The sequence below is a fragment of the Varanus komodoensis genome, unplaced genomic scaffold (assembly GCF_004798865.1).
Source record: "Varanus komodoensis strain SLA01 unplaced genomic scaffold, ASM479886v1 scaffold89, whole genome shotgun sequence".
NCBI lineage: Eukaryota > Metazoa > Chordata > Lepidosauria > Squamata > Varanidae > Varanus > Varanus komodoensis.
The window spans coordinates 1,828,561-1,838,149 of NW_025336587.1; the positions used below are offsets into that span (position 1 = coordinate 1,828,561).

A 9,589-nucleotide genomic window follows, 5' to 3' on the forward strand; every position below is an offset into this window, starting at 1 on the left:
TCCTCTGGGCAGTGCCAGTTTTGGCAAGGTTGCACTTAAAATATGGTAGTCATTAGCTCTGCATCCAAATGCAGCCATTGTGTATTAGGGAATTGTTCTGGGCTGACTTTAAGAGTGGCATTGACAGTATTTGTCCTTAGTGTTTTTGCTTCATTCTTCGTAAATGCCAGTTGCAGTCCTCAGCTGCATTATGCAAAATATTCTATTTGGTTGTGTTGTAGCTCTGTCCCTTGAATAAGGACATGCTCTTCCCCCCTCATCTTGGGCTTCTGCTGCAGCCCGAGGGAGTGGAGCAAACATTTTTAATTTTTATTAATTTTTAATTTTAATTTTAATTTTTAAACATTTTTAAATTAACTTTTAAAAATATTTTAATTCATTCATCTTTCTTTCAAACTATAGTCCAGCCCCCCAACAGTCTGAGGGACGATGCAGTGGCCCCCTGTTTAAAAAGTTTGAGGACCCCAGGGCTAGAACCTTTGATTACCCCCGAGGTGCTGGCTGGATTGTCTATCACACACTTTGGCTGGGATCTTGCTTTGAGGCATGTCGGCTTCCCCTCATTGGAAAGTTCCCATCAGAACGTTCTTCAAAGACGAAAGCAAAATGATACTGTGTTTACTGCACTCCATAAAAATGGCCCTGTGAGCTCCAGTGGGCAGTTAAGGTTTCCATTAATGCCCAGGCAGGACATCATGCCGAGGGGGCTCTGGGCATGAGCAGTGCATACTCCTCTCAGTAGCAATATTAGTCTTACTTCCATCCTGCCCAAAGCCAAAGCAGTGCATAAACATTAATGAATTCCATAAAGTGCAATATAAAATCTAAGTAACATTAAAAAATAATAAACTGACACTAACGAATTAATCCAAAACCACTAAGGCCAGTCTATACTGACAGGCCTGCTAAAAGCCACTGCCAAGATCCCCTGTCCCTCTGCATGTGCTGTTTGGACTTGGCCAATGTCGCAGCAAAGAGTGCGGTCTTAGCTTGGCCCCAAAGGATGGCCTTGGCAGGGAGATCATTCCATAATTTGGGGGCTACCACAGAGAAGGCCCTCCTCTGTTGCTCCCTCGGAGGTGGCTTTCTGAGGAAGGCCTCAGATGCTGATCTTTTCCAGCAAGACTGTGTTTGGGAGGGGGTTCTGTTTGCTCTCGCTCCCCCTCCCCCCAAACATACATGCTATTTAAATGTGAATGGAGCATGACCTCTGAAGCCCCTCAGTTGTCCACAGCAGGCCGAAAGTCCTGGACTGGAAATGGTGAGAAAGGCCTCAGTGGAGTGGAGTATCTAGCTTTCCATCCTCCCCTGCCCCCAGTGGCCAGTTTAGGTAACCCTTTCCTGCTGATGGAGCTACTGCAGTGTTTGTGGGCATTCCGTGACTTCGCGCAAGCCAGACCAGCTGGATCAGGCCAAAGACGCATGTGGACTGACGGTCCATTTCCCACAGTGGCCAACCCACACTAGCTTTCTCAGCCCAACAGCCGGCTGGCTTGGCTTTCACTCACCGTGGCTTGGGCACCAGCTCCTCCGGCACTGGGGTCCAAATGGACTCGGGGGATTTCTGCTCCCGGAAGCGCCCTTCAAAGACAGAGGCGATCTGGGCCATGTCAAAGGCGCAGACAGCCGAGCCGGGAATGCTGCAAAACGAGAGGGTAAGTAAGAGGATCTTACTCTTTGGAGCAGAGAAGATTGGAGAATCCAGATGGGGGTATGGCGGAGTCTGGAAATCACAGTGGTGGAAGCAGTGCTGACTGCTTTGATTTCCCTGAGTCCTCAGGCTGAGCTGCAAAAAAGGATTTGCCCAGAAGCCTTCCTGGCCGCAATGCCAGAATATTTTGGGACTGGCTCAGGATCAAAACTTGCTCACTGAGGAGACAGCCAGAACTGGTTTGTGGGTACAGATCAACACTGCTGTGGGATGTTTTGGACTTTTCTTGTAGGGGTGTGTAGGCGTCATGGGCTTCGACTGCTGCACCACTGCTCACACGGTTGGTTTCCAAACTGTGCAAGCATCGTGGTTACACAAGCTCGTGGTTCTTAACTCGCGTCAGCTGAAAGTGCATTAAGGGTGCAGTTCCAAACACATCCAGACAGAAAAAAGGTGCCGCCTGCTGGGAACTGTAGGCCATTTTCTGTCTCAGTGGGCTGCACCCAAGGGGCTTCTTGCTTGAAGCAAAGCTGGCTGAGCATGCACAGGGCTATTCTATGGGTTCTAGTGAGATCCCCCATTCATTCATTCATTTGATTCTTTCCCTGACTTTTTTCCTACGAAGAACTCAGAGGATCTTATATCCTTCTCATCCTCCTGCTCTTCATCTTATCCCCACAACATCAACCCTGTGAGGTAGGCTGGGCTGAGAGTTTGTGTGGCTGGCCCAAAGTCACCCAGGATTCCTGCCCCCAGACAAATTCCCCACACATCCCACTTGAACTGGGGACCTGGGAGAACCGGGCTGTGGTCCCCACTGGGCCATGGAGCTCACTGGGTGATTGGGGGCCCATCTCAGGCTCTCAGCCCAACCTGCCTTACGTCTCTAGGCTGGCTCAGGTTCCTCACAGGAGGGAAAGAGGGTTATAAATGCCATGTAACGACAACACTTACAGAAATAAAACGACTCTAAACCAGCACACTGCTTGCAGGTTATGGTCGTGAAAAGCTGTGAATGTTCCAAAGTTCTATGAAGACTTATTAATAATAAAGATTAATTATTTAGGAATAATAATGAATTAATGACGATAACCTGTTATGATTTACGCTTCTTTCCAGAACCAGAGAAGAGGGAGGCGGGAGGCTCTTTTGTGTCTAAGCTTAATTGCTTGCTGCTACTCACAGCGACTGTTCTGAGCCCTTCGAGGTTTCCAGTTCCAGAAGAAGCTGGGGGTTGACCTGGAGCCCCTGGCATGAAAAAGAGGGGCTCTCCCCACACAGCTGTTGCCCTTCCTCAAGTAATTTTGGCCAGTCTTCTGCTCAGAAAATCCTCTCCCATAAATCCCAGTCTATGAGACTATTTCTGGTCGAGGCCTAGGTAAGAAAAACTCTGCACGTGCTCAGGGGCTCTCTTATCCTTTAAGCTCCTCCCCAGAATGTCAGAGGTGCGAGGGACTCCACAATCTTCGGGGAGGCCTCTGCGCATGCTGCCCAGTCCCTCTTTCAGTTTGGATGCTGCATATCCCAGAGAAGCAACTTCTGTGAAGGAGGCACTTTGCACATACTCAGAAGCACTCTTCCCGTATTTTTTATTTATTAAATGTGTCTAAAAGTATTATGCAAAGGATCCCTTCTCGCGAGGCTGAGTCCTGGAGCAAGCCTGGCGTAAGGCCGTCCCCGCCTCGCCCAGTCCTGGCTAACCTGTTAGCGGGTGTGGAGAAGACGGCCAGCACCATGGGCCTCCCGTCAATCTCCAGGATGTCCGTCACCGACTGGATGACGTTGAAGTAGAAGTGCGAGTCGCCCGGCACCGAGCAGTTGAGGCGGGCCTTGAGGAAGGAGGTCCATTGCTTCTCCAGCACCCGCTGCGAGCCGCCCATGTCGTTCTTACACACGCGGGCCACCCGCGAAACCACGACCTGGGAGGGGGAAAGCGAGCAGGAGCAAGCGGTAAGACCATGGAGCTTGCTTGTGGGGACCAGATCCGGTGGTGGATGGAGGGCAGAAAGTGGGGCGCAGAGCCTCAGCTCTGTGGAGGGCCGTGCCCCCTATGGATGGCCAAGCACCCTTTCCTCCAACAGTGGATTATTTGCTGGTTTCCTGGCTTTGCAAGCTCCCCATTCTTGGGAAAATGCAGATAAATCCTGCTAGAAAAACGTTGCTTATATGTGCTTTGTGTTCTAAAATCAAACCTGCACTCCTTTTTCAGAAAGCACCCCAATTCCAAGCCAGGTTACTGTTTAGCATTTGCTGTTACTTTAAGAAGTGGGACCTGATGGCTTTTGGCTCTGGCCTCTTGGCGGGGGAGAGGGATGAGGGTGGCCAGGGACCAGGGAAGGCAAGGCAGGAGCTGGGCAGGGGAGTGGGGGGGGGGGGGGGCGGGGGGGAGGAAGGGGGTGGGGCCAGAGGGGCCAGGAGGGAGCAGAGGGCGGGGCCAGAGGCCTGAGAGGCATATAGGGCCACGCTCAGCCACTGCCTGCCCCTTGGGCTCGGGCCTCTTGGCAGAGCAGCGGAGGCAGAGGCTGGGGGAGAGGGCTGAGGGTGGCCAGGGACCGGGGAAGGCAAGGCAGGGGCTGGGGAGGGGGGGGGGGGGGGGGGGCTGGGGGGGGGGCGGGGAAGGGGGGGGGCCAGAGGAGCCAGGAGGGAGCAGAGGGCGGGGCAGCGGCCTGAGAGGCATATAGGGCCACGCTCAGCCACTGCCCGCCCCTTGGGCTCGGGCCTCTTGGCAGAGCAGCGGAGGCAGAGGCTGGGGGAGAGGGCTGAGGGAGGCTTATAAGGTGTCGTCCCTTGTCTGCGCCCCTGGGTGCGGAGCCAGAAGGAACGCTTCGGGTTCCTCGACCACGGCACTCGGTTTCTTGCCAATGGACTTCCGGCAAGGGACGGGTTGCACCTCACGAGGATGGGGAAAAGGTCCTTTGGAGATGCTCTAGCGAGCCCCCCCCCATTTTTTTTCTTTTTTTTGACAAAAAAAATTACAAGACATCACAGCAGTAATGATATAACAACATAAACACAATAATAAAGAGAAAGTGATAAAGTGCCCCCACCACCCCGGAGACCAATGCTACCACCATTCACATACCATAACAATTAATAATATATAATATACTTCAATTATTTCCATATCCCCTGCAGAAGTTCATATAATCTTGACTGGGTATACAGCCTTTGCCTTCTATCAGTACTGCTTTTACAAAATCTTCACATATTTCATTGTATTTATTTGCTTTCTTTTAATTTTTATTTCTGTCGTCAGTTAATCATTAATTACCATGTTCCATATTTCATTTTACCATTCATGCCTTTGCAAAACCCAGTTCTGCTTCCAATCTTTAACTATCACTAGCCTAACTGCCATTATCAAACTTACAATCAATTATTTCTTAGCTTCATTTATATCTTGTTTTTCTATCAACAATAATAACACAATTCTTGGTGACATTTCTAAGTCTTTATCTAAAATTTCTCTAATTTCCTTAAATACCATAATCCAAATCTTTTGTATGTTTTCACAATCCCACCACGTATGTTTATAAGTTCCGATCTCTTTACCATATCTCCAACATATATTAGACTATTTGTCATCAATTTAATTTAACTTAACTGGTGTTAAAATACCATCTCTATATCACCTTATATCCATGCTCTTTAATTCTAACTGACATATTCTTATATACTCTTCTGTTCCAAATATTCTTCCAATCCATGTCTTTTATTTCACCTATATCCATTTCCCAAATTGATTTTAAACTTTTTGTCTGATCCCCTAACTCCATTAATATCCGATAGATTTTGGCAATTCTTCCTTTACTTGCATATTCTTCCTCAGGCTTACATTCTTTTATGATCATTTCAAATTTTGTTAATTGCCTTTCTTCCTCTTTAAATTTATCCTCCATCTTTATCCATTTTTCTAATTGAATTAAATTTAACCAATTTAATTAACCTCTGGCAATATTCTCCTTAATTGTAATAGATTTTTTATCTTGTTTTTCCAGTCTTCCCATCTATATATATGGTTATTTTTTAATTTAGTTTTTCAATGGAAAGGGGAAATGACCAGGGCTATTGATACGATCCCTCCTAAGCGTCCTCTCCCACCAGGCAGAGCCCACTCTTCCCCTTGGTATACACCTGAATTGCGGGCGATGAAGCAGGCCGGGAGACGTCTAGAGCGTAGGTGGAAGAAATCACAGGGTGAATCTGACCGAACACACTTAAGAGCCTATTATCGGGCCTATGCTGTGGCGGTGAGGGCGGCGAAGAAGAAATTCTCCGTTTCCATTGCCTCCTCACAATGCCGTCTGGTGGAGCTTTTTTGGGTGGTACAAGGGCTGGTTCATCCTGGCCCTAAGAAAGATCCGGTTCCACCCACGAAGGCCCACTGTGACAACTTTGCCAAGCATTTTAAGGAGAAAATCGCTCAGATTCGTCACATGCTGGACTCCACTAGTGACTCAGAGCCTTCACAGGAGGTGCCAATGTTGCCGTCTGGTCCTAAATTGTTGGATGAGTTTCAGTTATTGTGGCCTGATGATGTGGACAAGGTGCTTGGACAAGTACGTCCCACCAGCTGCTTGCTGGATCCTTGCCCATCTTGGCTACTTAACAAGCCAAGCACAGAATAGGGGCCTGGATCTTGGAGGGTGCCTGCCCCTTTAAAGGAGGCGGTAGTCCAGCCAGTTCTAAAGAAGGCATCCCTGGATCCAGAGATGGCCGCCAATTATAGACCGGTGGCCAAAATCCCTTTCTTGGGGATGGTGTTAGAGCAAGTGGTGGCAGGACAACTCCAGGCACTCTTGGATGAGACTGATTATCTGGACTCATTTCAGTCCGGCTTCAGACCCAGGTACAGTACTGAATCTGCCTTGGTCGCCCTGTATGATGACCTGTGCAGAGAAAGAGACAGGGGGAGTGTGTCCCTGTTGGTCCTCCTGGACCTCTCAGCGGCTTTTGATACCATCGGCCATGGTATCCTCCTGGATAGGCTAGCGGGACTGGGGGTTGGAGACACTGCTTTGCAGTGGTTCTGCTCCTATCTCAATGACCGTTTCCAGAAGGTGGTGCTGGGGGACTGTGGCTCTGCGCCATGGCAGCTATGCCATGGGGTACCACAGGGCTCCATTCTATCTCCTCTGCTATTTAACATCTATATGAAACCGCTGGGAGAGGTCATCAGGAGGTGTGGGCTGCGGAATCATCAATACGCTGATGATACCCAGCTCTACCTCTCTTTCTCAACTGATCCAGGTGAGGCAGTGGCTGTACTGAACCGGTGCCTGGCCGAGGTAATGGGCTGGATGAGGGCCAACAAACTGAAGCTCAATCCAGACAAGCTGGAGGTCCTGTTGGTAGGTGGTTCGAGCTCTGGGGTGGGGGACCTGGACCTTGTCCTGAATGGGGTTGCACTCCCTCTTAGGGACAAGGTCCGCAGCTTGGGAGTGCTTCTCGACCCTGAGCTTTCACTGGAAGCTCAGGTGACAGTGGTGGTGAGGAGCGCTTTCCTTCAGCTTCGGCTGATCCATCAGCTGTGTCCCTACCTGGAGAACGACTGCCTGGCGACAGTGACACATGCATTGGTTACTTCCTGATTAATTCTGTAATGCGCTGTACGTGGGGCTGCCCTTGAAGACGGTCCAGATACTTCAGATGGTGCAAAATAGAGCTGCAAGGTTGCTGACGGGGACTGGGCATTACTCTCATATAACCCCAGTCCTCCGTCAGCTTCACTGGCTCCCCATCGAAGTCCAGGCCAAATTCAAGGTGCTGGTCATTACCTATAAAGCCCTAAACGGCTTGGGACCTGGTTACCTAAAGGAACGCTTGCGTCCATATCTGCCCTCCCGCCCCTTGAGATCAGCAGCAGAGGCCCTCCTCTGGGAACCCTCCGTGAAAGATATTAGGAGGGTGAGTACTCGGAGGAGGGTCTTCTCTGTGGTGGCGCCCCATCTGTGGAATGCGCTCCCCAGAGAGGTCCGCCTGGTGCCATTGTTATTTGTTTTTCAGCGCCAGGCCAAGACCTTTTTGTTTAAACATTATTTTAATTAATTGTTGATTTATTTATTGGTTTTAAATTATTATGCCGGAGATGTTTCCAGTTTTTTATGTAATTGTATTGATATTTATTTGTTGGAAGCCACCCTGAGGCTTATGCAAATGGGGTGGGATATAAGAATTCCAAAAAAATAAGTAAATAAATATTTTATTAAACATCATTTTCATTTTAGGGACTAATAATTTTTTTAAAAATTTTATAATATTCAGCACTCAATCCATCAGATCCTGGTGCTTTACCTATTTTTAATTTAATAATAACTTACAATATCTCTTCTTCTATTTGAGTTTCCATAATTTTTTTATCCTCAAATTTTACACATTACTTTCTTTTCTATATATTTTTGGCTTTCTTTCAAATCTATTTCATTTCCCTTACATAATTTGTCACAAAACCTTCAGAAAATTAAGAGTTTTTCTTTCATGTTATTACATCTTTCTCCTTTTTTGTTCTTTATTACTCCAATTAAATTTTGTACTTTTTTGACTTGTGTGACTCTGGCCAGCATTTTGGAATTTTTATTACTATTTTCATAAAATTCCCTTTTCAAGTAAATTAGATTTCTTTGAACTTGTTCTAATTCCGTATTTTGTATTTCTTTTCTTTTTGCTGTTAATTCTAACAATTTTGTTTTCTCTATTTTTAATATATTCTTTTCTCTAATTCTTTAATTTCTTCCTCTAGTCTCATTATATGTTGCTCTTTTTGTTTTTTTAAATTGTATGAAAATTTTATTCCTAGCCCTCTTACCACTGCTTTCATTCTATCCCATATGACACTTGTATTACTACCTCCTTTTTCATTTATTTCCCATAGTTCTTTTAATTCTTTTTCCATTTTTTCTAAAATCTTTTCATTTTTAAAAATCCTTAAATCTATCCTCTGTCTATTTGCCTGACTATAATCACAATTTATTTCCATTTCCATTGTTATCATTTCATGGTCTGATATTTTATTTATTTTTATATCTGCTTTAACTATCTTAGACAATATTTCTGATGTTACAAATATATAGTCTATTCTTGTGAAATGTTTATGTCTGTTTGAGTAAAATGCATAACTTTTCTTATCCAATGAAGCTCGGGGAACCAAGGTTCCATTTGGATGCCAGGAAGCGCTTCCTGACAGTCGGGATCCTAAGGGTGTGGAATGGCCCTCCATGGGAGGTGGTTGAGGCCCCATCGGTGCGGGTGTTCAAGGACAGGCTGGACATGCACATGGGGGGCATGTTGAGAGCGGAGCCACCTGGAGCCAGGGGTCAGACTAGATGGCCCAGGAGGATCCTTCTGACTCGTTCTGTTTCTATGTAGCTTTTCTCTTCCCCATTTAATTCTCTCCAGACATCTTAAAATCTATTTTCCTCAATAAATCTACTTAAATCTGTATTCTCATATTTTATATCTGACTTTGATGGGTTAGATTTATCTTTTTCTTTATCCATAACCATATTATAATCACCCACCATTATCACGTATCCTTTTTTTAAATTCTTCTATTTCTTTATATACCTTATCATAGAACTCCCTTTGATTTATATTAGGTGCATGTATATTAACTAACATCACCTCTTGTCCATACATTAGACCTTGTATTATTAGAAATCTCCTTTTTTATAGCTTTTATTTTAAATTCACATCTTTTGCAAGAATAATTGCAACACCTCTAGCTTTTGAACTACCATATGATTTCTCATATACGTCTGCCCAGTGTAGTTTTAGTTCATTTACCCCATCTTTCTTTTGATGCGTTTCTTGTAAGAAATATCTGCTTTTTCTTTATATAAAGATTTTTCAGTTCTGGCTTGTTTTCATTTATGTTTTTCTCCCAAGCCACTTACACTCCAAGACACAATCTTCAGTGTTTTTCCCATTATTTCAATACAG

At 45.9% G+C, this 9,589-nt stretch overlaps 1 protein-coding gene across 1 annotated transcript in view; it reads right to left on the reverse strand.

Moving 5' to 3' along the window:
- Window positions 1-9,589, reverse strand: part of SEMA6B (semaphorin 6B) — a 100,252-nt gene that overhangs the window by 5,327 nt on the left and 85,336 nt on the right. The window contains exons 11-12 of the mRNA XM_044417579.1: window positions 3,353-3,570; window positions 1,509-1,640 (exon numbers count right to left, since the gene is read on the reverse strand). Of these exons, the coding sequence (XP_044273514.1) occupies window positions 1,509-1,640; window positions 3,353-3,570 (350 nt within the window). The remainder of the gene's footprint in view (window positions 1-1,508; window positions 1,641-3,352; window positions 3,571-9,589) is intronic.